This window comes from Hyperolius riggenbachi, chromosome 4 (genome assembly GCF_040937935.1).
Source record: "Hyperolius riggenbachi isolate aHypRig1 chromosome 4, aHypRig1.pri, whole genome shotgun sequence".
Classification (NCBI taxonomy): domain Eukaryota; kingdom Metazoa; phylum Chordata; class Amphibia; order Anura; family Hyperoliidae; genus Hyperolius; species Hyperolius riggenbachi.
Genome location: NC_090649.1, coordinates 162,881,900 through 162,908,852, shown reverse-complemented (window position 1 = coordinate 162,908,852; position 26,953 = coordinate 162,881,900). Strand labels below are relative to the sequence as shown.

The following is a 26,953-nucleotide window of genomic DNA, read 5'->3' as shown; positions in this document are numbered from 1 at the left end:
TAAGTACAGCTGGTCATACTTCCTGACCAGCCAGCACAACAAGGCTGAGAGCTAAATAATGGAAGAAGCTACACAGGCTGCCCAGAGCAACTGCAGCTCTGGGATTCTGATAAGACGCAATGGCAGCGCAGTGCGATGTTGCGCTGCCCTTGCGGCAGCAAACATTCAGACAGATACTAGATAGACTGGAGTGAGGTAGCCAATAGCAACCACAGCAATGGCTACCTGCAAGGACAGGACTAGGAGGACAGAGGCTGACAGAGTGAATGCTTGCTAATCTAGTCACTTGCCTCAGTGACAGCAAGCATTCACAAAGACAAGAGTGAGGTAACCAGTAGCAACCACAGCAATGGTTACCTCGCAAGGACAGGACAGAATAGTCAGGAAATAGCAGAATCAAGGCAGGCAGAAGTAATACATAGACAAATATACAATAGATATGATTTCCTAGCGTATTACAATTTACAGCTATCAATGAAACTACAAATGACTAACATATGTATATATCGGCAATGAACCGATATATAACATAAGCAAGGAAGACTGGCTAGGATCAGGAACAATACCGCGAACAAGGCTAGGCAATACAAAATCTCGGGACTAAAAGGAGTACGTATATATGTCCCCGTGGGAAATATATAACGTAGCTCCACAGGATAACTGAACTAAGACAAGGAATATATTTTACAAGATCAAGGGACCCAGTAATAGCTTAGGCCCCGTTCACACTAGCGTTTTGGCAAGTAAACGGACCGGATCCTGATCGGATCAGGACCTGATCCTGATCAGAACCGTACGGTTCTGATCTGGTTCTGATCCGGATCCGATCCGGATCCGGTCCGTTTGTATCAGGCATGCATCAGGCTGCCATCCGGATCCGTGGGCAAAAAATAGTGAAATTTAAATAAAAAAATGTTGGGGTCAGCAGAAGGTGCACCTGTAGAATCAGGTTCCTCCGCTGTAGGCCTCACCTCCACCTCCGATATTCTGCCAAACAGCTCCAGCACGTCTGTCACTGCTGCTCCACTCCAGACATGCTTGGCCCATGTGTCCCCATCCGAAATGGCCGCTTGGATACGCATAGGAAGTGGGGTAGAACGTCAGGTTTTTGTAGGCAGTGTGTTCTGTGCCTTCCGTTCCCCATTGGTTTCTGTGTTCCGGATGGTGCTGTCAGGCTCAGGTCCGGCTCCGGTCCGGGTGCGTGGGCCGGAGATCCGGACCCAAAAAATAGCGCATGTTGGAAAAGTGTCCGGATCCGGTCCGGCTCCGTACTGTACGGAACGGACACGTGTGAACGTCTGCATAGACTTTGCATTGCTATGCGGAACGTACGTTCCGTTTGTACAGTATACGGTCCGGATCAGATCAGGAAAATCCGGACAGGGAACGCTAATGTGAACCGGGCCTTAGACAGAGCTGAGACTATGACGGGTCGAGGTCTAGCAGGAGAGGCAGGGCTTTATGCTGGCATCAGCCAATGGATGCAAGCATGCAAATCTCCACACAGCTGAATGGTAATCACTCAATCCTGTGCTAGCTTGAACACCATTTGCTAGCTGAAAGACCATCATAACAAATGCATGCAGTACTATGCAAGAACATGCATGCAGGAAATCCATTAGTGGAATAATTACAGTATTCTGAGCTGTCCAGAACTGCAGAGCAATTGCAAATGACAAAGTGACTCACTGCAAATGCACAACCGAATGCAAACTGACAAACCAGAACTGTCCATTTGCGGCTCCACCTGCAATGGACAGGGCACGTCACAGGAGGAATCCTAACAACTGCATAAGTACTGTATATTCCTGCGTATAAGACTACTTTTTAACCCTTGAAAATCTTCTGAAAAGTTGGGGGTCGTCTTATACGCCGGGTGTCATTAATGCCGGGTGATACGCCCTATCCTGTTACCGCCTCTCAGATCTCGCTGCTGAGGGAGCGCAATCTATTCTTCCATACCGCTCTGATAAACAGGTAGACAAGGAGAGCTGATCAGTCTACTTAAGGAGAGTTGACCAATGCAACAAGTCAATTGACTATATACTGTTATATACTGGGCAACACACAGTACAGCACCAGTATCTGTTCATACACAGCACCAGTACATGATTTTTTAAATTTTTATTTGGTGTGCGTTGGAAGAGGGGTAGTCTTATACGGCGAGTATATCCCAAACGCTATATTTTAACTGGAAAAGTTGGGGGGTCGTCTTATACGCCCAGTCGTCTTATACGCCGGAATATACGGTAATTGGATGTGCTGATACTTATTACATTGAATCAGGAGAGGTGGCATAATCCACCTAATACAATCGAAGCACTCCATTCCTGCTTTTGCACAGTATATGCAAGATATAAATACTTAAAATATTAATCTCCAGGTGAATGGTACCATGTTGTATGACACAATACAGGAGTGAGGAAGATTGTTACTATCGCTCGGAGGGTATATAGAGTGGATTTTGAGGGTTGCAGATAGATGCAGAGGGGTCTTAGAGCTTTAGATAGAAAAAAAAAAAAGATCATGGATATGGCTGGTTAATTTCCAGCAGACTTAAATCTGGACTTTTTTACAGACCATAGTTTTTCTGAGCAAAATAAGCATTCTTAATGGAAACTGCCCCCTGCAAGCTCATTTCTGACTCCCTAGTGGGTGATTCCAGGATTCTGGGAAGACTTTAAACTGTTGTGTATGTAATAGAATTGTCATCTCATTTGCTGCAAGTTAAAACCATATGCATTTAAATTGGATTTGATGAGTCCATTTTACGATATAGTTTCATAATAATTAGTAATATAGTATAATTCTCAATCATCTAAAATTTATTTGCACCTCAATAACAATCCTACTGACTAATTTGGACTGTGATCCATGTAGATTTGGACAAGACATTTAATAAACACAATACAAACATATACAAGAAATCAATAACAAGGAGCGCTAGGTAAAAGGCTAATGCCTACTACTTTATTAGTTATAATCATAAGATTCAACGGGCCTGATTCACAAAACTTTTCTTTTAAATTATTTCACCTTATTTATTAACTCACAATTTATCACTCCTTAAATTACTTAACTTATGGTTTAGCTCTCCTTATTTGACATAACTCATGGTTAAGCTCTTCTTATCTATTTAACTCATGAATTATCTCTCCTTATTTGTTTATCTCATGTATTAGCACTCCTTACAGTTAAGTGGAAAAATAAGTAACTTTTGTGAATTAACCCCAGACTGTATGTCGCTATATCACACACACATGCAATTCATACTACAAAGAGGAGCTTGCTGGTGTCCCTTAAAAAAAAAATATATATAGAGCGCACGCATGCACGCACGCACACACACACAAAAAAAAAAAAAATCAGCAATTGTTAGCCTCCCCCCCCTCCCCCTTCTGAGACATGTGACCTCCGACCAGGGCAGGTATTAAAGTCAGGGAGAGGACCTCCCACTCCCACACTAGCCTCCGGCGCCCCTCCGCCAGCCACTAAATATACACACACAACACACTTCAGTCAGACCTGTCTGTCACTGGTGACTATGCACTCTTTCCTCCCCCTCTTCACTGGTTCTGTTGTCTCTCCCTTGGGCAGCCTCGTCTCCGCTGTTACATAACGTCAGGTTGACGTGACGCAGTTGCCATGGAGATATGGTGCTACCAGGAAGTTGTTCCTTCCTTCGCCTTGTTGGCTCCATGACTGTCCCTGTATCTGTCAGTGGAGGTGAGGGTGTCAGCACTCAGCAGTGAGTTTTTGCAGTGCAACGGACTGTCTATTGCAGTCCTATTAAGATGAAGTCCAGGAGGAAGGGGGTGGGGTTAGTAGGTCACACAAAAGGGGAGGAGCAGGTGACGGGCTTTAAGTATGCTATTTCCACCTATGTTTTCTTTTTGTTACTTTTTTCTTTGAAACCTCTGCACACCCTGCTTATTTGCCAATAAAGGCAAGCAAGCATGAGTATAGGTAGGTACTTTGTGTAAGTACACTAATACCTTATAAACCGTTGATGTAACCACTGTTCATCTTATTTGACAATTCATATACATGTGAACTTCAGAATCTAAGTACATTGACACATTGAAAAAAAAGTTGTTTATAGAAAAACAGGTAACAGAAGAGTCTGTGAAAAAGCTTGTTTTCGCTAAAGCTGCAACACTGGAGACCAGCAACAGGTGTCCATACTACAAACATTCTGCAAAACAGACTTGAATCGTTCAGTCAAGCGGATGACAATGATTCCCCATTCACTGTTATTGTATCGCTATCCAGGGAAAAACATGATTAATAGAGAGCGAACAAATGGATAATGTGAAAAACATATAGAGCCCTGTCATGAGAAATAATCATTATAAAGCTGGCCCAGAGGAATGTCTTCATTGCAGTAATTAGAAGGCCTGCTCACACACAGAACATGCTTTAAATACTTTTCTTGGCACTGAGCACCTAGCTACAGCAAGACTTCCTTCAATTGTGTGTCATACACAGCACATTCCTGTGTACCAGCTGTTACTAGAGGCAAGCATGACTACACCACTCACCAGGCAAAGATGAGGCCTTGTATAAACTTTACAGTGGACTGATCATTTCCTGGTTCACTCATGCAGCCCACATGCCCCATAGCATATAAACAGTATATAAATAGCAATGCAGGCACGTGCGAATACAGCACGGCAAACTATTGTTTTCCTTATTGCTTTTTTTGCTTATTATAACAAATGGACATTGTAAATATAACATGATGACAGCAGGTATATAGTTTATCTTTAGTGCGATACAATATGTAAGCAGCAAATCAGTGCAAAATAAAAATCACGCAATTGCATAAAGACGGCATTACAGTGCAATGAAGACAAATAATGAACAATACAGCCCATGTCCACATTTTAGTTTTGTACTCCTCCCTACAGTGGTGCAGCAACAGGATACACAGGCTTTGACAACACCCGGGCCCCAATATCAAAGGCTCTACTGGGGTAAGGGGGCACCACAGAAGTTTGGGCACCACCATAGTCGTGCATACAAATATTAACTATTGCAGGACATTTGGGTACCCAAATTTCCCACAATAATCAATATTTGCATGGGCGCTGAACCTTCTGTGGTGCCCAATATTTTGTGCTTTTTGCGGCAGGGGAGGGAGGTTAAGGTTAGGCATTGGGTGGGGGTTCAAATTTAGCATGGGGGGTTAAGGTTAGGCAACGGTGGGGAGAGGTTAAGGCTAGGTGTGTAGAGGGGGGTGGTTAAGGTTAGGCATTGGCAGGGAGGGGTTACGGCTAGGCAGGCAGATGGGGGGTGGTTAAGGTTAGGCATGGGGGTTGAGTAAGGTTAGGCATGGGGGGTGAGTAGGGTTAGGCATGGGGGGTGAGTAAGGTTAGGCATGGGGGGTGAGTAAGGTTAGGCATGGGGGGTGAGTAAGGTTAGGCATGGGGGGTGAGTAAGGTTAGGCATGGGGGGGGTGAGTAAGGTTAGGCATTGGTAGGGAGGGGTTAAGGCTAGGCAGGCAGATGGGGGGTTGGCATTGGACATTCTAATGACTGGATTGTGGTAGCTACTTGGGGAAGGTTTTGTTTTGATACTGAAATGGAAGTGGAGCGTCCGTAGCCCTGAAAGTACCCACACTAGTGACATATGGCACAAGAATCCATTATCCCCAGTGTGCTGTCACTGTATGGTTTGCTGAGGAAGAGAGATTGTCGTGGACTGTGTATCTTCTTGTGCGCTACCTGTGAACTGGGTGTTAAAAACTTTACTTTCTATTGAGCAAACATGGAGTCATCTGCAGATTAACGATGTGCAATACAGGTCTCGTAGCAAACGTTATTTCATTTTCCTACCTGGTTTTGGTGTAGATATGCTAACATAATGTATCATAAAGAAATCTATATTCTAGCAACACTAGATGCGAGAGCTCGTCCATATAAACTTGATCTGTCCCAGATCTTTGAGAAAATAAAATAAATGTTTATTTTCTTTACATGTGCAAAAAGAGTACCGTAAATAAATAACTAAGCCTAAGCATAATGCCTTATGACGCTAACATTATGTGTTTTCTTCCTGCTTTGTGCAGAAAATGACTCAAAACAGAAGATGGGAATTCAAAGCAATCTGTACTTCAAACAGTGTACTGTTGCTATGGGGAAAAAAAGGCAGACTTCCTCTAGGAAATCAAAGCTGGGTGCAAATTGAAATGTGAAAATTACATAAGTGATATCTTATTTTATTGCTTCTCTGTTTTATTTTCAACATCCTGCTTGATACATATACAGAGATTATGATCTATAAAACCTCTATTATTATTATTGATGCTAATTTGGTCTATAATTGAAGACTTGAAAAAGTTCTCAGCAAGTGACTCCCCTCTTGTAACCAACCAGCTGTAAGCTAAATGAATTCCAACAGCCAGCTGCACACAGGTAGCTTTCTAGTGCATTGTCTCATTGTTGGAATCCAGCTCTAAAGTCCAGCTGCATTTTGTCAAATGTATCTGTTTTCCACGGGGCATGAAGCCAAAAGTCTCAACATTTTACTGGAATCCCAGAGGAATGAGACAGAACAGAAAGCTGCACCATGAAAAAGTTGTGCCAAAATACTGCTGGCCTTCAACTCCACACATATTTACTGCTTTACAATTGAAATGTGCTAAGCATATGCTGATCTAGGATTACTTCAGGGACTACCACCAACATGGTGTGCGACTTGCCCACCATCATTCACACATGCTGCTGCTAACCATGAATGAACTGCATGATAAATGATGTATGTTCCTTAGCACTCTCTAAGTTTATAAGAGGAACCATGGTAAATATGTAAAATCAGCATAATAACAGGAAAGGGAAAAACACCCTTGAATGGTAACATTTTGCTTACACCAGACCAGCCCGCAGTGGCGTAGCTAAGGAGCTGTGGGCCCCGATGCAAGTTTTACAATGGGGGCCCCCCAAGCACTCTATACATAACAATTGATACGACACACCAAAACCTGCCAATGGCAACTACAGTGTCAGAGGTGCAAGAAGGGGATGGGAAACAGTTTGTTAAGGATTACCACTATTCAAAGTATCTATAGAAGTGATTATTATGAGCACAGGACCAATAAAGAGTTAATAGTGTGGTTGAGGGATGGCCTCTCAGGGTCCCTCTGGCCCAAGGGCCCCTGATGCGGTCGCACCCCCTATTGCTAGGCCCCCGTCAGCCCGTTTTCTGTTACGGACGATGCAGGTCTCCACCCGCGGAACAGCAGGGACACTGACAGAGCCGCAGGGAGAGGTGCCCGGCTCCCACCCTCCCTCTCCTTGGGCCCTCACTTCAATGCTCCCCGCTCCATTGCAAAGCTTCGGCGGCAGTAGGTAGTTATAGTGAACACCCACCTCTCCCGGACTTCATTCGATGCGATAGAGGTCCACGTGCCTCTGGTCTTCTCCATCTCCGGGGCGCTCACTCTACTTCCTGATTAGCTGATTACCTATACTGGGGGCGCCTATACCTGGATACCTATACTCTGGGCACCTATACCTGGCTAGTTATACTGGGAGCACCTATACCTGGCTACTTATACAGGGGGACACCTATACCTGGCCACCAATAGGGGGACACCTATACCTGGCTACCTAAACTGGGAGCACCTGTACCTGGCTACCGATACTGGGGGCACACCTATACCTGGATACCTATACTGTGGGAACCTATACCTGGCTACCTATACAGGGAGGGGGCACCTATACCTGGCAACCAATACGGGGGCACCTATACCTGGCAACCAATACGGGGGCACCTATACCTGGCTACCCATACTGGGAGCACTTGTACCTGGCTACCTATACTGGGGGCACACCTATACCTAGATACCTATTTACTGGGGTCCATACATATAAAATGTACAGGGTGGCTGGCTGCTACTAACGCTAGTACATAGGCAGATTGCGGCTGGCCCGTCCTTGTGCACCTGTTACCCTGCTGTATGCGTGGTCTCTGGCTTTATTGAAGCCTATGTCTCTGCATTTGTTGCAGTATGAGAGCTCTCTCTGGCCAACGCCTTTCAAATCAGCCACGTTTTTTCTATTTAATGTAAGCAACAGCAACATTGGAAAAAGTATCTTACGGGACAATTTTCTCTAAGAGAACATCTCATATGAATATGTACACATATATTTGAAATTTGTGTGATAGTGTCCAAAGCCAGCACTCGCCATCAAAACAGCTGTATCCTAAAGCAACACCAATCAGGATTGGGAATTCAGACATAAACAGCTCCAACTTTGTGCGCAGCCTTGGCGTACTAATCGATGGGGAATTGAGTTTCAGAAAGCAAATTTCATCTGTAGTTAAATCTTCCTTCTTTCATCTGAAGAACATTGCAAAGATTAAACTTCTGATTCCCCCAGAGGATCTTCCAACCCTAGTCCACGCCTTCATCACATCACGGCTGGACTACTGCAATGCCCTTTATGCTGGCCTACCCAAAAAGGACCTGCGTCACCTGCAATTAGTGCAGAATGCTGCTGCCAGATTGCTAACAAACCAGCCTCGCCACTGTCACATTACACCGATCCTTCGCTCACTGCACTGGCTACCAGTAGAATGGAGAATACTCTTCAAGATTGGACTGCTGACATTCAAATCCCTGCACAATCTGGGCCCTGGATACATGAAGGACTTGCTGAAGCTGCACCACACCTCTCACAACCTCAGATCAGCAAGTTCTATAAACTTGGTCACTCCCAGAGTGCACCTTAAAAAATCTGGAGATAGAGCCTTCTGTCATGCTGCCCCTACTCTTTGGAACTCCCTACCACACCCAGTAAAGACAGCACCATCCCTGGAGCTATTCAAATCCAGACTGAAAAGCCACCTGTTTAGCCTGGCATTTCCAGATTTATAAAATTCTTCCTCTGTACCACGATGGTCGGAGCCATGCTTATGCGCTTTGAGTCCCACGGGGGAAAAGCGCTTTACAAATGTTGGTTGTTGTTGTAGTGTGATTATGGCTCTTTAAATATGCTTGCGGTTTTAAAATCTACCTACAGTCACAGCAATAGGATGACACAGTCTGGCCACTTTTTTTTTTTTTTTTTTTTTTTTTTTTAAGTGTTTTAGTGTTAGGCATCAAAAGTGGGGTGGTTTAGGATAAGGCATCTGAAGGGTTTTTTTTAGGGTTTCATTGGCAGAGGAGGGTGGTTATGTATTGGAAAGGGTGGAGAGGTTTAGGCATGGAAGGGTGGTTAGGTTCAGGTATTGTTGAAGGAAGCGCTCAGTGTGAGAATAAGGTTAGGCTATAGTAAAATATCTGTAAAAATGACTGATATTTTACTATCGGAATAACCAACTGAACCATAGTAGAATATCAGTAATTTACTATTCACAGCACCCAAATACTCCTGCCACCCATTCTAATTGTACACAAAGACAATGATTTTGACAGTACTTTTTCATCTATTCTTTGGTCATTTTTTCAGTTACAGAGGGCTGAAAAGTTATTTTAACAAAAGATGAAAAATGATCTCCTTGGAGAAAACGTAGTATATTGAATAAGGGCCAAGTATGGGGAAGAGAACAGCAGTTTAATGATGGGCATATCTCTTATGTCCTGCTGAAACTGCCAATCTCTGCCAAGGTATTGACTGTTATAGACTTATGCAAGCAATACGTTAAAAGTAAACATTGGCGGTTTCAGCTGTGAATGCCATGGCACACAACACCAAAAAGGCAGAGCTATTCCTTCGCTTTTTTTAGCAGCATCTGGCTCTACAGTTGATATGTGGTCACCAGATCTGTAAGAAAACAATTAGCCTCTTATTGTAGGCTTCATTACTGTTAAGCCTCATCCCTGGAAAAAACCCACAAGATAAATATGTGGCCTGAAAACATAATTCAGTCATCTCTAGCTTCCTATGAGGAACTGTGCTGTGAAATAGTGTGCTGGATGGGGGCTGGGGGTGATTTGCTTTCTTCTGCAGTGTGGAGCTGCATGCCACCAGGAAAGCTGACATATTTCCTCTGATGAAAACATCTACAAGTTATCTGGCAATATTGATTTTAAAGTAAATAAGGCTCTTTATCTGTATTCCCAGATGATACAACTTGAAGTATCATATCCATCAAACAGGTGCCAGTTTCCTGACTCCCTCTATGAAGGAATTTATGTCAGTAGCCTGTTGTCACACAAGGCCTCCTCTGTAAGAACATCCTAATTTCTGATAGGTCAGTAACATACACAGAAAGCCCCGACTTTTGAATGGTCACTGCCAATGGCCAACCAACATGACAAGAAGTATTCGATCATAGCTCCCAACCATTCCTTCTTCTGAGGAACAGTGTCTCTTTCAAATCCCTCTGTCCCACTTTCTTCTTCATGTGTCCCTCATTCAGGACTGATTTGTAAATATATGTATTTCTCTACAGAAAAATAAGCCTTATTCCCATCTTTTAAAGAGGAACTGCAGTGAAAATAACGTAATGAAGAAACAAAGTGCTTAATTTTTACAATAATTATTTATAAATGATTTAGTCAATGTTTGCCCATTGTAAAATCTTTCCCTGAATTACATTCTAAAATGTAAATGTATCACATGGCAACATCTTTACTGCTGGCAGGTGATGTCTATGGAAGGAGATGATGCTTTTTTGGCAGGTGGAAACAGCTGTTATTTCCCACAATGCAACATTGCCATCTGGAGTCGGGAAGGAATTTTTCCCTTTTGGGGCTAATTGGACCATGCCTTGTAAAGTTTTTTTTGCCTTCCTCTGGATCAACAGGGATATGTGAGGGAGCAGGCTGGTGTTGTACTTTATACTGGTTGAACTCGATGGATGTATGTCTTTTTTCAACCAAAATAACTATGTAACTATGTGCTATGTAACTATGTAAGGCTCCCACAGTGTGATGTCAGCCCCATGATGATCCGTTTGAGAAAAGGAATAGATTTCTCATGGGAAAGGGGGTCTCAGCTACTGATTGGGATTAAGTTCAATTCTTGGTTACAGTTTCTCTTTAAATTGTTATTATGAATGAAAAAAATTATTATGAATGGACCAGTGTCATCTCAATTATAAAGCTACATCTTTTGCTCATTATTTAATTCAATGGTCCTCCAACTACGGCTTGCGGGCCGAATGCGGCCCACCGAGGCTTTTTCACTGGCCCCCAAACACAAAATGTATAACTTATAGATAAGGCTCACTGCATCGTTAAATATCGGCAGCCCGCATATAGCATAGCAGTGCTGGCACCACCCATCCACATACTGTAGAAGCCAGTGAGCAGTCTTTTGCTGGCTTCCAATCCAATTCTGCATCAGGTGACACTGCTGTCCAACTGGACGGCAGGTTGTCACCTGGGTATGCTTCACTGTCTGGTGCAAAAAGACGTTCCTTCGAGAGCTGCATGAATGAATGGCTGCTGCTGGGAGGTCTCCTCCGGGCATGATTGGGGGAAATCAATACCTAGATTCAATGTAAGGTAATGTTTTTTAACATTTATTTATGTGCCCCCCCCCAGCGGTCTGAAGTATGTTGACCTGGCCCCTTGACCAAAGATGTTTGGGGACCCCTTATTTAATATGTGGTATATATAACTAGGGTAGTGGTGGGGGTGCAATGTGAGGTGTTACAGTTGTCCCTCTTATTTATTCCACAAAGGTTGAGAGCGATGCCCCATACCAGCCACCTAATATGAAACTAGCACTGCTAATGCCTGCAGCTGCTGTATATAAGTTGCTGTATAAATATAACTTCACTGTAATCTGTCTAGGAAGGAAGGTCTTTGGGCCACTGCTGGAGAGCTCTGTTTTAGCTTGAGATGTATTCATCTATGACAAGCTGTGAGGATAAAGTAGAAATACACTCGCACAACTACTTCAACATATTTGTGTCAGTTCAAGCCATGGAGACCGTAAATCCTACGCTATATGCTTCTATCACAAAAGGTCAATGTTTTTCTAAAAAACAGCCTTGTGTTGAATCCAAGCAGAGCTCAGGGTGTTTTCCTTTCTTCAACAGTAAATAGATATCGAGCTGATGCAGTAAAACCTGCAATATTTACCATTATCACATGACTGCTCTGATATGAAACACCCTCCCACAAGCCACAAACCCTCAAACAGCTAATTTATACAGATGCCTTTATCTCCAGGTATATGTTGTTAATGTGTTGATGTCGCTAACCCATTACAATATGTATATAATAACTGCCAGTGAATGATGACGAGACAATTGAGAGCCCCCAATAGTGTATTACTGGTAGACAATTGGTGTAAGTTGTAGGTAAAGTAAATTATACTCACAAATCTGGGTTGCCGAAGCCAGGCAACCACTATAATAGCATCCACCTGCCAGTGAATGATAGCAGCACTGGAACTAAAGTATGAATGGAAATTCTGTTTGTCCAGACTAACCAATTTGATACTACAATCCTCCTCTACGTTTAGATTTTAATCTAACGATATTCAGCTATCGCCTCATCTGCAGTCCACTGAAGAAAGTGGTAGGGCTATACGATGGAGATGTGTAATGCTGTCTCTACTTAAACATACAAATAACCTAGCTATGCTCCAACTAGCCAGCTTCACTCCATAGTGTATCCCGAAAAGACAGTACACATTATCTGTTCTTCCACAGGCCAGTAATGTAACGTCCTCTCCACAGTGTATGCTTCTCTTTCAGGTACAAACTGGGAGGAGTTTGTCTGTATATCCACCCCGGGAGACAGATGTATGCCACGCAGCCATTTCTGTATAGCTTGGGAACCTGGGAGCAGGGCTAAATGATGTCCTACTTCCTGTATAGCCAGAGAATTTGGAAGAGAGTGGCATAAGGAGAGATGTCCACCCTTGGCCTAGGCTGGGCATCATATTTTGCTGGCAGGCAGCTGAATATCACATATAATATATATTCTGAATATAGTATGGGGGTGCTCCTGCCAACTGATTCTTTATTGCATGGTGGAAAGCATGAGGTCAGAAGTAAAGTAGCAGCTTTCTTCAGCATAAGGTAGTTCAACGCCACTGCCTAGGTGACATGAAGCTTTCTCTTGCCCTGCTGAAGAGGCACATGGAATTGTGAGAGGACATGGCTATCAAACAGGTGGTCAAAGGAATTCTCCCAGATAGTGTGTGGTGTGTGGTACAGGTAGCAATAAACACCAAGAGCTTCTCAATTTTTCTACACTATGCAAAATTGAAATAAAAGATCTGATTAAAGTTGGCCATCAAATGCAATGCTTCCTGTTTACATAAGAACCACAGGACTTTACATGAACTGTTCTTCCAAGATTAACACAGCCAAAATATAAATGATTTATGTGCGTGAAAGAAAATACCGCAATACGTTTATTGAATGCCGGGCAAAAAGTGAGAGATACAGGATCTGACGATTTACTCTCTTTCCACCTATACAGAGCACGTGACAGAGTATAGGCAGCTCTGGCTTCTAGGTGCTCTTTATAAACAGCAGACAGGAAGGTCGGGGAGCAAGCTATTAACATAATGCTCCAAATAACTGCAAGCAAAGACTGACTTGTTTATCTAGTCAATGTTCTTTTGGCTTTGTGCACATTCCTGGAAGTAAGAAATAGTGATATCCAGCATCATCAGCCAAGAAAGGCAAAAGCCTCATAAATCATCCTTAGCAATGAAATCTTCTGGAAATCGCTCCTAAATATGTCCCACTAAACCCAGGATCTTCAAGCACACATATCTTATAAATGTCCATTAGCCAACTAAAGGCAGAACAAGACGACAATTCAATACACACTGTTCTCAACTGTTAAAATGTCATAAATCAAATATTATAGGGATAAAAAAATGTGTTTGCTATAAGCTTGACTTGCTGTAAAGTGACCCCTGCCACCTTGTTTTCTATGCAGAATATAGCATCACATACAGTATAATGCAGGGTTAGTAATATATAGCATAGACAGATCATTAATTTGCTCTTATTCAATTAACTTTTCTCCATTTTTTCTCAGGAGGTAATTTTCCATCGAATCTATAAAATAACTTTTCAGCCTTTAGCAAATTAAAAAGTACTGAAATGTAAGCAAAAAAATTATGCCAAACTTATGTTGGGAATGTTCTTGAGTGCTGAGAGCTTAAAGGGGCACTATAGCGGAAAATAGTAAAATTTAAAATATGTGCAAACATAGACAAATAAGAAGTACATTTTTTACAGAGTAAAATGAGGCAAAAATTACTTTTCTCCTATGTTGCTGTCACTTACAGTAGGCAGTAGAAATCTGACAGAAGTGACAGGTTTTGGACTAGACAGTAAGTGACCGCAACATAGGAGAAAAGTAATTTATGGCTCATTTTACTCTGGAAAACACGTACTTCTTATTTGTTTATGTTTGCACATATTTTAAAATTTAAAATTTTTTGCCATAGTGCCCCCTTTAAAGTGTGTTTAACAGCCATAAAATCAAATTCCAATTACCCATTGCTCTGTTTATTATGTAGTCTACATCCTGACCCTGCATTGCAAGCATTTCAATATAATCATAAATGTGTCTGTTGTAATGAATCTCATCTCAATCAGCCTGCTGGCTCTATTCTGGTACATTGCCGGGGAGAGCGAAGGTTATTATCTTTTGTTCTTCCCCTGCCACATTTCTGCTCCTTGTTGATTGGCTGAGGGCAGTTCAGTGTGAAATGAGGCTGAGAACAGAAATAGAAGCTAAATCACCTCGCCCCTAAACATCACCCATTTTTACAGCTCTTCTACCCAAACTAGCCATTATTACAACTGGGAAAATATATGTGAACAACACTCCCAATGATCATTATCTTTTTCAGGTTCATATGTTAAGCTATATAAACATTTGCAATATCTGTCACCAAAACAATCGAGAGAACTGCACACCTGCAATGGAGTAAGGCTGGCAACAAAGTCCAACAAATCGAAAGAGGGATCTGCACACAGACTTTTCTGGAACAACGTAGCTTTATTGTTCCAATGCACACATAAACGACATCTGATCATCCTAGCCGACGATTGCTACAGGATCTTTGCACCAGCCTCACTCTATTGCAGGTGTGCGGTTCTCTTGATTGAATGGTCTACAGTTGCTCTGTTGAACCCCCCGGAGTGAACTCCACTAGTGAACATCACTTCCAACGGCTCATACATGTTTGGCCCCCAAACGATCGCCGGCTAGGATCAGATGTTGTTTCTGTGTGTATTGGAACAATAAAGCTACGTTCTTCTGGAAAGGTCTGTCTGTAGATCCCTCTTTCAATTTATGTGTCACCCAAAATAATCTTTACAGATCATTCTGTGTGGCATTTCAGTAACAACCTCTATGCGGAAATGCTTCCTGGCTTAAAGTAAAACTTTTAAGTCTTTTTAACCATTTTATGCATTTTTTTTTATATGAGCCCAAACCTAACCTCCCCCGACATAACCTGCTTCTGATGCCTATCCCTAGCCTTCCTCTTCCTGATGCATAACATAATCCTAATTTACCCAAGCCTCAATCCCTTCCTAACACCTAACCCTAACCTTCCCTAAATGTTTTACACTTCCTAACAAAATCCCCTTCTTAAGGGCTGGTTCACATGGGCTTCTGCCGAGCTTTCGCTCAGCGCCACATTCAAACGCCGGCGTTTAAATGCCAGCGTTTAGACGCTAGCTTTTGAAGGCTTTTAGGAAGCGTTCAAGGCTAGCAATTCTGGTCTCTGCTATTGTTTCCTGGCGTTTACCGCCTCTGAAAGCAGCATGTTGCTTTCGAGACTAGATGCAACGCCGGGATCTACCACCAGGCTTTCATGAAACCCTGCAAAAGCCAGCTCTAAATCCTCCCATTCACTTGAATGGGATGGCGGTAGATTCCAAAAAACGCTGCATCTGAAATGCCGCATTAAATGCCACAAAAACGCCCGCGCGAACCAGACCTTACACTTAACTTCTTAATTTGCATTATTAGGACCTCTTAATCTGAATTATTAGGACTGACCTCCCTGTACCCTATCTCCTAACTATCCTAAAATAATTCCAAACACTAATCTTTAACCATAACTAATACTCTGCTTCTATCATCTTTACCCTTGGCATTAAATTTGAGGCGAGATATCTAGTAAGACAGTGGTTTGACTTTGTTACAGCTGAGAACAAGCACCCAAAACAAAAGTATGAAGCTAGTAGGCTAGAAACAAACACAGTAGCTGAAAAGCTCATGCCTGGCTGGCTGCATGCTGGCTGCACCCAAATTTTCGTTTCAAGGGTGTTTATTAAAGCTTTGCACATGACAATATACAAAAACATAACATCAATATCCCCACACATGGGGAGTTGCTTGTATAAAACATGTCATGCATATACAAATTAAAGGTAAAACTGGAAATACATATATTCATGACAATAAGTATCGAAAATAAACCAGTTAAACGTTCATACTCTCTTTTTTTATTTAAAGTAGAGTATAGAGAAAGGGAAAAGAGAAGGGAAGTGGGGGGAAGAAAGGGAAAGGGAAGAGGGAGAAAGTTAAGTACTGGGCTGGGCCATGGGTGGAACAAAGTCCACATCATGCCAATGACCCAGTCCAGAGGAGAGGTTAAGACAAACCAAGAGAAAGGGTAGTGGTAGAAAAGGAGAAAGAGGACATACAACATATATGGGTGTGCAGTGCACTTATATGAGACTTTGGGCCGAGCGCCCCCAATTGGCACGCACATTTACTCGCGAGGGCCAGAATATATTTTAAGTAATCTTCAGAAGGGGGTTAGAAGGTATGTAATACATAGGATAGGCCTAAATTGTTCTGTCAGTCGATCCAGGGTAACCAAATGTTATCAAAAGCCTCCATGTGGTCTAAAATCTTTGCACCCAAATTTTATACCCAGAGAGCCAATAAACTCTCTGAGGTCTATATAAGCATCAGAATAATGTGCGTCCAAAATAAGTTATTCAGCTGTTGCTCTGTCTGACTCCCTCATACTTTACTGAACCTTTAGGTGAGATCAGGTGTTAGCTATATTCTTGCCTTCTGATAAGTATGTTTGTTTGTTTTAAATGCCTATGATTTGCAATTCTCGATTCTAAAAGGTATTATTGAAAAGGTGTGGAGATTTTTTTTCTCTGCCATTGCTTCAAACAATTTTCAAAATATGCCCAGCAATGGAATGTAATTAAATGTGAGACGTGGAATTTCATGTCTGCACACAATGAAGTGCCTCAGGTAATGAGGATAAACCATGACAAATCCAGTCAGCACAAAGTTATGCTGATTACATAGCTAGGAGGGACTACGTATAGGAGAAATGTATTAGCTCTATTGCAGAATTGAAATCATGCAAAATAAGCTGGAAAGCAGTTGTGTAGAGTGTGAGGCAAACAAACTAGATTATTAAGTGCAGTTCCATTCTCAATAATTACGGGCAATGTGCAGTAACCCATAGCAACTATCACCTTTAGCACACCTAGTCGCAACAAATTGAATTTTAATTGGTTGCGACTATGGCTACTAATTTTTTAAACTTCATTATATTACAAAATACAAGCTACAAGTAGCTTCTCGTGGGTACTCATATTCAGAGTGCAGAAAGTAAGGCTGCATTTCCACTTGTGCGGTGCGAATCGCCGCTGTAAAAATTTGCATGCGGGTCTTTGAGAATTTTCACGCGATTTCGCATTGATGACGATGTATGCGAATTTACCAAACACACAGGAGATACTCACTTCCCAGACAGTTCTCTGCTGCTTATATAAAGCCTGCAGGCTGCTTGTAAGCCAATCAAGAAGTGCACATACACATGACACCTAGTCTGCAGTGATTAATTCAAACAGAAGCTGAGCTACTCAGCTAGTAATTACTAGCTGAGTAGCTCAGCTTCTGTTTGAATTAATCACTGCAGACTAGGTGTCATGTGTATGTGCACTTCTTGATTGGCTTACAAGCAGCCTGCAGGCTTTATATAAGCAGCAGAGAACTGTCTGGGAAGTGAGTATCTCCTGTGTGTTTGGTAAGTCTTAGAGCAGTTGGGGACAATCTCCTGGGTGTGGCAGATCCAGGGTTTGGCTGCGCTCACATATGGTGTTGCATGCTGGTTCTGGGGCCCCGGGCAGTGAGAGTTCCTGGGGCCCCGGGCTGGCTTGTGCACCATTATTGTTTTTAATTTTATTGTAGATTCACATGCAGTTTAGTTAGGAGGGGGGCAGATGAGAGGGTATATCCTGCACGCTGGTGCCCCCTGCTGGCCATATAGCCATTGTCTATATGCAACTGAAACCCTCTCCAATTACTAGCTGAGTAGCTCAGCTTCTGTTTGAATTAATCACTGCAGACTAGGTGTCATGTGTATGTGCACTTCTTGATTGGCTTACAAGCAGCCTGCAGGCTTTATATAAGCAGCAGAGAACTGTCTGGGAAGTGAGTATCTCCTGTGTGTTTGGTAAGTCTTAGAGCAGTTGGGGACAATCTCCTGGGTGTGGCAGATCCAGGGTTTGGCTGCGCTCACATATGGTGTTGCATGCTGGTTCTGGGGCCCCGGGCAGTGAGAGTTCCTGGGGCCCCGGGCTGGCTTGTGCACCATTATTGTTTTTAGATGTATGCGAATTTAACCATGACAGTGCTGGTGTGCTTTTCCATTGTTTCTATGCGAATTCGCATGAAAATTCGCATACCCAAACCTCATGCGAATTTCCTATTAAATACATTGTATGCGATTCGCATAGCGGTATGCGGTATGCAAATTCTGATGGCTCTGCCATGCGAATTTTTTCTGCACAGAAAAAACGCAAAGGAATCCTGACAAGTGGAAACAGTCCCATTCACTTGTATTGCTATGCGAATTTGCATGCGAAAAACGCATGCGAATTCGCGATAGTGGAAATGGGCCCTAATTTCTAATATGATACATCAGTATTACACCATGTTCAGGTAGCACATATTTTTATGTCATTGAAAGTCTATGGGTTCCCATGATATGTTAATTTTTGTTAGCGTTTCTTAGTGGACAGACGAAAAATGCAGCAGGTTGTCAAACTCGTGTTCATGTCAGGATCAAGCATAATGAGTCTCAATGACTCTGCATGGGAAATACATAAAATTGGCATACATTTTACAAAGGAAGCAAAGGAGGAGGAACTTGTCATATATGCTGTGAGTATGTGAAAAACTGTGGAAAATTCACACATTTGTCTTTTATTTTGCGTGAAAATGTGCATGTGAATTTTCATACATAGAACACACAACAAGCATGTAGTGGGAATGGGCACTAAAGCTAGCCACTCCCATAAAAACAGCTTGACCCATATCCCGTTTTTATCAATCTAACATGTGACCAGGTATAGCTGCAAGCTGTGCAATGCACAGATGTACCACACACAATATAATGTTACTATCATAGAATGCACATCATATTCAATGCACAAGAAAAGTCCCCAAGCAAGAGGAACCCCGGGGTTCAGTAATTCTACAATGACCATCAATAATGCACAAATAAAATATACTTAATCCTAGGTGAAATATATTACTTGTATCCATCTCCAATTGTGTTAAGTGATAATACAGTATAAGAGAATGTTAGTTACTATACAAGAGAGTAATAAGTAAGTGTATGAATCAGAGCTGGGACAAGGTCCTCCAGCACCCAAGGCTGAGACACCAAAGTGTGCCCCCCCCATCCCATCCACCCCAGCCTTCACACACTGATTGCTATTAGACGAAGAGGTGCCCCAGGGCCCCCAACACCTTAATCTCTAGTTATCTGGCTTGCAGTCACTGCCATGTATCCCCTTTACTTATTTCTTTCTGCTTCGAACACAATAAGGGTATGATAGCTGAGTGAGTTGTGTGCCCCCTCCTACACTGCGCCCTGAGGCTGGAGCCTCTCTCACCTCTGCCTTGGCCCTGGTATGAATGCTGAGAAATCTATAGGGTGGCCCAAAGATGACGATGATGACTGAGGTGATACTTTGCTTGATCTAGAGTGACAGGTGGTGAGAGATATGTGAATAGTTATTGTGGCATCTTTCTGCTCATTCCTCAGGAGCTAAGCTTTGATCTTCAGGGCCCTTTCACACTGGCGTGGTGTGTCACAGCAATTTACCGCACTGCTACTGCAGGGCAATGAAAGTGCTTCCATGTTGCTCAATCTGACGCGCTTCTAAAACGTGGCAGACCAGAAGGCATGTAAGTCTATGGCGACGCAGGGATTTAAAAAATGTCGGCGGCCGCAGTGCAGCGACACACATGCGCGGAACATATTTTTGCAATACGTTTGCACTTCGTGCACTTCGGTATACCCGAAACAGGAAGCGACCGCAAGCACACCACTTCCTGCATGGACGAATGCCAGACGGGGAATACCGCATAGTAACGTGGTATTCCTCGAAGGCCTGTTCTTGGCGGTGCGGCAGCCACACTGCACGGCTGACGCCAATATACAGTGTGAAGCCAGCCTCAATCTTAGATTGCTAAAATTACTGAGCATCAATTTTTGGTTAGATTTGATATTTTTATTAAATCTAACACTTTCAGTAAAAATATTGTATGATAGATAGGGACTTAACAACAAGACGAAAGAGCAACAAACATCCGAGCTCATGTTAAAACATGATAACACAGGTTAATACGTTGCAGTCATTTTAGGAAAGTCTATATAGTCTGCATGGCCAGAGGCTCTCTAGTATGGATTCTATGGAGAAGGCTACTCAGACAAGGTCACAGAGACAGATTCTATTGCTCAGTGACTTATGCACTGGGGCCAGATTTGTGATATGATGACAAGAGGTATGCAGGATATAAGACCTAACATGTCCTGTGATGTGAGCATACTGCTATGGTGCATTTTCAAGCAATACTACTATTTAGTGGTTATTGGCATTGTGGCTGAAATACTGAGGTTAGAGAATAGTAGTAAACATACATGATCCAGTACGTAGCAATCCCCGCATTCTCAGATCAACAGGTTCTAATAATCTAGTCATACCCAGAGTCCACTTGGAAACGTTTGGTCCCAGAGCCTTCTGTCATGCTGCCCCTACGTTTTGGAACTCCTTACCTCAACAGATCAGGACAGCTCCATCCCTGGACGTGTTTAAATCCAGACTGAAAACCCACCTGTTCAGTTTGGCATTTGCAGAAATATAACATTTGTTGTGTGAATACTTCATCCTACTAATTACTGAATCTGAGAGAGCCTAAGCGCTTTGAGGTTTATGGGAGAAAAGCGCTATAGAAATGTTATTGTATTATTGTGTATTGTATTTGCACTGTTTTTTTATTAGGTGTCAAACATGTGCAACTCTGTCTAAGGGTATATTAGAATATAACACAGTTTAAACACAAGCAACCCCATGACAGAACCCAGAAACAGACAGCTCAATGAATGGTGTCCCTTGCTATAGTACCTCTATCAGCACCTATAAGCATATCTCCCCACTGGCAAGTCCCCCATACAGAGCTGTGGAGCTTACCAACGTAGAGTCTACACTTTCATGTCTCCAGAGTTGAGTCTGCTGTGTTGGCACTGCTCATTGCCTACCCCTTCCCCACTGATCACATGACATTGGAAAGCAGAGATGACACAAGGATGAAGCCAGTTCCTTCATTCTCTTCAAATGTCAGGGAGGAAGAAGAAACCATACTACTATGTGCGTCTGGTGCGGGCACATAAATTATGTTAAGAGAAAGGGCTTCCACTTCAACCAAATAATTGTCACCCACTATCCTCCTGGATTTTCCACAGTAGAAAGCAGAAATCCAACAGAGTGAGAAACCTCTAGCGATGTATGGGATCGATAATGAAACAGATCTGTCCCTTATCGCATCTGATCAGACATAGCTGTTGCCTGCCCATACACTGCAGACAGATTCCTGATAGCTTTCTGCATGAAAAACCACATTCGCTGCCTGTCTAGCTACCCCCAAGTGTAAAATGTCCGTCTGTCATACACGACCCCCCCCCCCCCAATGCCCTGAAAATTCTCATCTGTCCCGCTGGCACAAATTTACAAGCATAATGCTAATGTAATGCTATGGGTGTGATCTCACTTGAGCGGTGTGATTTTATAAAAATCCCCCATAGCATTGCATTAGTTGCATTAGCAAGAGCTTTTTCAAATCACTAGCGATTAAAAATCACGCCTAGTGGGTTTGTGGCCTCACATACGATTTTCAGCTCACCCTAGTTTGTGATTTAACCATCTATGTAGCTTAAAAACAGTAAACCTGAAACTAAATCATTTTTTACAAAACACACAAGCAGATGAAGCTCTGGCTCTCTTTCATATCATTGTTGTAAGAATACAGGGGATTCTCTGGAGCGGATGTTTGCAACTTCCTGGTGTGTTTGGGTCATTATAAATGCAGGCTGGAGACTACTAGGGACTGAAATCCCACTGGTACAGACATAGGATACTTCCAAAAAAGCACACATTTACCTCTTTTTCTTTGTGATAATCAGCACGTCATTAAAGAGGAAGAAGTAGACCTGCTGCTTTGTTGTTCTCTTGGAGAAAATACCGGTATCCTCTACGTAGGATGTGAGCTCTCCCCTCTTCATCAGCCAGCGAGAGGAAGACACTAGTGGAAATGGCTAAAGAAACATAGTAAAAGCAGTTAATACAAAGATTCTAAAAGGAATGCATAAATAATAAAGAACAGTTCCATTTTGTGATGGAGATGGTTATATAATCCAATACATTAAATGCTATGCCTATAAAAGAAAATACAGTTTTTAATATTTTATATTTATTTAATTTTAAACAATACAATCTTGCTGATCCTCTGCCTGTACAGCTAAATACTCACCACCCAAAAGAGGAAGATGGATCCAGTGACATCCCCCTGACAACCAGCGTTCCACGAACCATCTTCCGGCCAGCGGGTACACACGATGTCAGAGGACGGGCGCGAACAAGAAGTCAAGCTATCGCGAATGGGAAGTCAAGCGATTGGATTTAAGATCCAATCCATCGTGATGGTTGTTGTTGCCACGCATCGCTTAACATTGTTCGCATAATCACGTGCCTGTACCCATGTTGCACGATTGTTATCATGATTGCTTGTCGCTTAAAAAAATAATCGTAAAAATTGCATAGTGGGTACGGGCCTTAATACTTTGAGCCATAGATTTTGAACAATCATGAAGATCAGATACTCTCCGACTAAAGTTTGACTAGATTTGGCACATGCTTGTTTCAGATGGCATCCTCCATATATCTCTCACTTCAGGTTCCCTTTAACAAGGAATTCTATAATGTTGAGTGAAGCAGGTTTTGCAGAGGGACTCCACCGCAAAACCATTTAGTCCATTTAGTTGCCACCTGAAGCATCTTTGGGTCTAACTAAAGGTCAACATTTAACTTTCAGTGCAAACAAACTATCAGCGTGATTGGTGAGCTTTACCTGTTTTGGCAACATGAGGAAAGATGCTGCACTGCGGCATCACTCTAGGACCACTAGATCAGAGCTGTCATTTCTGCTGTTACTATTGGTGGTGCTGGTGTCCTATTGCCTCCTATTAGGTTACATACATAGCTAGCAGAGAAACACAGCCTAATCATAGGCAATAGGACGAGGCAGCAGGAAGAACAGTGATGGGCATACATGTAAAAAGGGCATTGTGGAAATGGGGAAAGCCGATCGTAGAATATCAGTAAAATGAAAAATATTCTAAAATGGGCAATAGGTACGAAAAAAATCGCTAAACCTAACTACCTCCGCCAATATTCCCACTGCCTAAAAACAATAATTATCAGGCACCCAAATTACCCCCTGGGTAACACTATAGCCCCAACTGACATTGCCGTCTATGCAGCGTCCATTTCAGTTGTGGTTCTGTGACTACCCTAATCTCATTCTATTTGTAAAGAACTCTTCTGCAGTGAAATAGAACTCACCAATACATATACCTAGCAGTCAGACTGATCCTTGATTCAGGTTCTGCTGAAATCTAATCATGATCAAGTGAATAATGAGATGGAGAATCAATCACTATTCATCATTCATTTGCCATATTGGGCTGCTTTTAACCCTCTGGGGGATAATCCCGAGCTGAGCTCGGGGTAAGCCGCCACAGAGGATTTCTCAGGCCCTGGTGGGCCGATTTGCATAATTTTTTTTTGTTGCACGCAGCTAGCACTTTGCTAGCTGCGTGTATATACCGATCGCCGCCGCTCCGCGCTGATTCGCCGCTACCCGCTGTGCCGCGCCGCTCCCCCCCCCCCCCAAGACCCTGTGCGCAGCCTGGCCAAGCAGTGCCAGGCAGCGCTGAGGGGTGGATCGAGACTCCCTCTGACGTCACGACGTCGATGACGTCATCCCGATCGTCGCCATGGCGACGGGGAAGCCAAACAGGAAATCCCGTTCTGAACGGGATTTCCTGTTTGCTTTATATGCCGGAGGCGATCGGAGGGGGTGGGGGGATGCCGCTGCACAGCGGCTATCATGTAGCGAGCCCTGGGCTCGCTACATGATTTAAAAAATAAAACATTTTAAAAAATAGTGCTGCGCCACCTCCTGGGAGATATAATTGTATCCCCCAGGAGGTTAAGTATGGCTGGCCTTACTCCAGACAAAGACAGCAAAGAAGAATAAAAAATACATTGATAACATATGTTCAAATAATAGAATATATATTTTAAAACTTTCCAAAAATGTTAACAGAATAACAGAAAACCAGTATAGTTTGCATTAAAAAGTAGGAATGTGTAATGAGAAAAAGATAGCCAGCCCACAAGATCTAAATTACCTGTGTTCAGATCTTGAGCAACTATGCTCTTTCCTTTAAGAATACTTATGCTCACATGTACAGCTCTACCAAATGCAGGAACTCCAACGTCTAAACAAACACCTACTTTGTTGAATGCTGATCTGTAGCCATGACACTTCTGATCTGTGTGTGCGGAATACACACAGCTATCATTACAAGGAATATACACAGTTATCATTACAAGTTTTACCCTGGTTGTGTAAGGGCTCCGATCTGTATTTATGTAAGCTAGGATTTACACATATCAGAAGATCTGACTGCCCACAAGCTGCCTGCCAGATCTCTATGCAAGAAATGTTGGCCAGGTAAAGTACATGTTTAATTGGTGCAATCCTAATGTGTTACTGCTAGGCGTGTGCTGGTGGCCCGGGACTTGTCATACTACGCTGGTCAACATGCCTGTGGGGGCAAGAAACTAATGAGCGTAAGTGCCTTAATATAACACTACATACATCAGCACTGTGAAAACAAAAAACAGCAGAGTCAAGCAGGGATAAATGAAATATCAAAATTTGATTAGAAATATATGAAATGGTTCTGTTTTTTTATTATGTCTTGTGTACCACAGTCATTCAATTATCATTATTTAATTTTATAATGAAGGGTTAATGACTACAAAGGGTAAAGTAATGGGTCTCTTGGTTGTAAGCCAGACCATGGGACTGGTGCTTGCATGATCAAATGTCTCTACGCTGTGCCAAGATGCTGGAGGGCATTGTGCCAGCCCTGGTAACTCCTTTCCTAAACGAAAGTAGACTGTTTCCTGTGAAGAGGCAATGCAGCGGGACAGGTCCGATGGCGACAGCAAACAAGTTTGGCAAACCTAACCCATTCACTGCCAATATGAGCACAGAGCACATTAAAGGACCACTATCGTGAAAGTACAATGTAAAATTCATGTAAACACATACAAATAAGAAGTATGCTTCTTACCGAGTAAAATGTGCTACAAATTACATTTCTTCTATGTTGCTGTCACTTACAGTAGTTATTGGAAATCTGACAGAACCGACAGGTTTTGGACTAGCCCATCTCCTCATGGGGGATTCTCAGTATTTCATTTATTCTTTACAAAATCACTCACTGGAAAGGATCTATATAAAGAAGCAGGCCATCCCCCCTACCTGTTTGAACAAGATTCTGGCAGCTGGACTTAGCAACTGCCAGTCACTGAGTTATTTTGAAGATAACGACAACCCAGAGAATCCCCCATGAGGAGATGGGATAGTCCAAAACCTATCAGTTCTGTCTGATTTCTACCAATTACTGTAATTGAGAGTAACATAGGAGAAACGTAATTTATAGTACATTTTACTCTGGGACAGATGCACTTTTTATTTATGTGTTTACATTTATTTTCATGATGATCTGAAAATCCTCCAAATGGTCCAACTGGTGTGAACTGTTTAATGGCTTCAATGGATTGTCAACAAGTACAAACATGCCCAGTGGGCACAGAGCCTAGGGGAGTTAGTCACCCACTGGTGGGGTTCTGTGTGAGAGCAGGGAGAGGTTAGGTCATGGTAAAATATCAGTAAATATTGCCTGCTTTAGGTTACTGTATGTCCTCTCCTGCCCAGCCCTGTCCCCGGGAAGATTACAGTGACAAGTATGTCAGTGAGACAGATTCCCCCGCCCTACACTTTGGTATAGTCTCAAACCTAACACTGGAGACAGACTGCAATGTCACAATGTCATTTAATTACACCCTGAAAAACTAAAACAAAGCAGGGCTTACCTTAAGGACTGGTTTACATTAGCGTATTTTTCTGGATCGGAACGTATACTGTACAAACGGAACGGATATGAAAGGATCCAATGTTAACCTATGGATCCATTCACATGCGTCCGTTGGTACGGATACGTTCCGTATGTTCCGATCCCTGGACCTAAAAATTGCTGCAGGCCCTAATTTTCTGGACTGTTCTGCTTAGCGGAACGGATTCGGACAAAAAATGCAGCAGCATTGGGGCAATGTAAAACGGAACGTTTCTTCACACCAGTGAAGAAACTGACCTTTCCACGGGGGATGGGGGCATGGGCCGACGCGAACCTGAGCGACGGGAGGGTGAGGGAGGGTGAGGCAGCCGAGCGGGTGGGTGATGGAGGGTTTATACATACCTAATCTTCCGTATCAGCCTGCGGTAGAGGCTTCCGGCTTCTTCCGCGTCATGTGACTACATGACGCGTCATGTGAATAGTCACATGACGCGCCGTGTAGTCACAGCGGAAGAAGAGGAATAGCC

At 42.8% G+C, this 26,953-nt stretch overlaps 1 protein-coding gene across 1 annotated transcript in view; it reads right to left on the bottom strand.

Annotated features, from left to right (window-relative positions):
* The window catches only part of ARHGEF26 (Rho guanine nucleotide exchange factor 26), a 189,653-nt gene that overhangs the window by 27,665 nt on the left and 135,035 nt on the right, over positions 1-26,953 (bottom strand). The window contains exon 11 of the mRNA XM_068280907.1: positions 22,375-22,529. Within this exon, the coding sequence (XP_068137008.1) occupies positions 22,375-22,529 (155 nt within the window). The remainder of the gene's footprint in view (positions 1-22,374; positions 22,530-26,953) is intronic.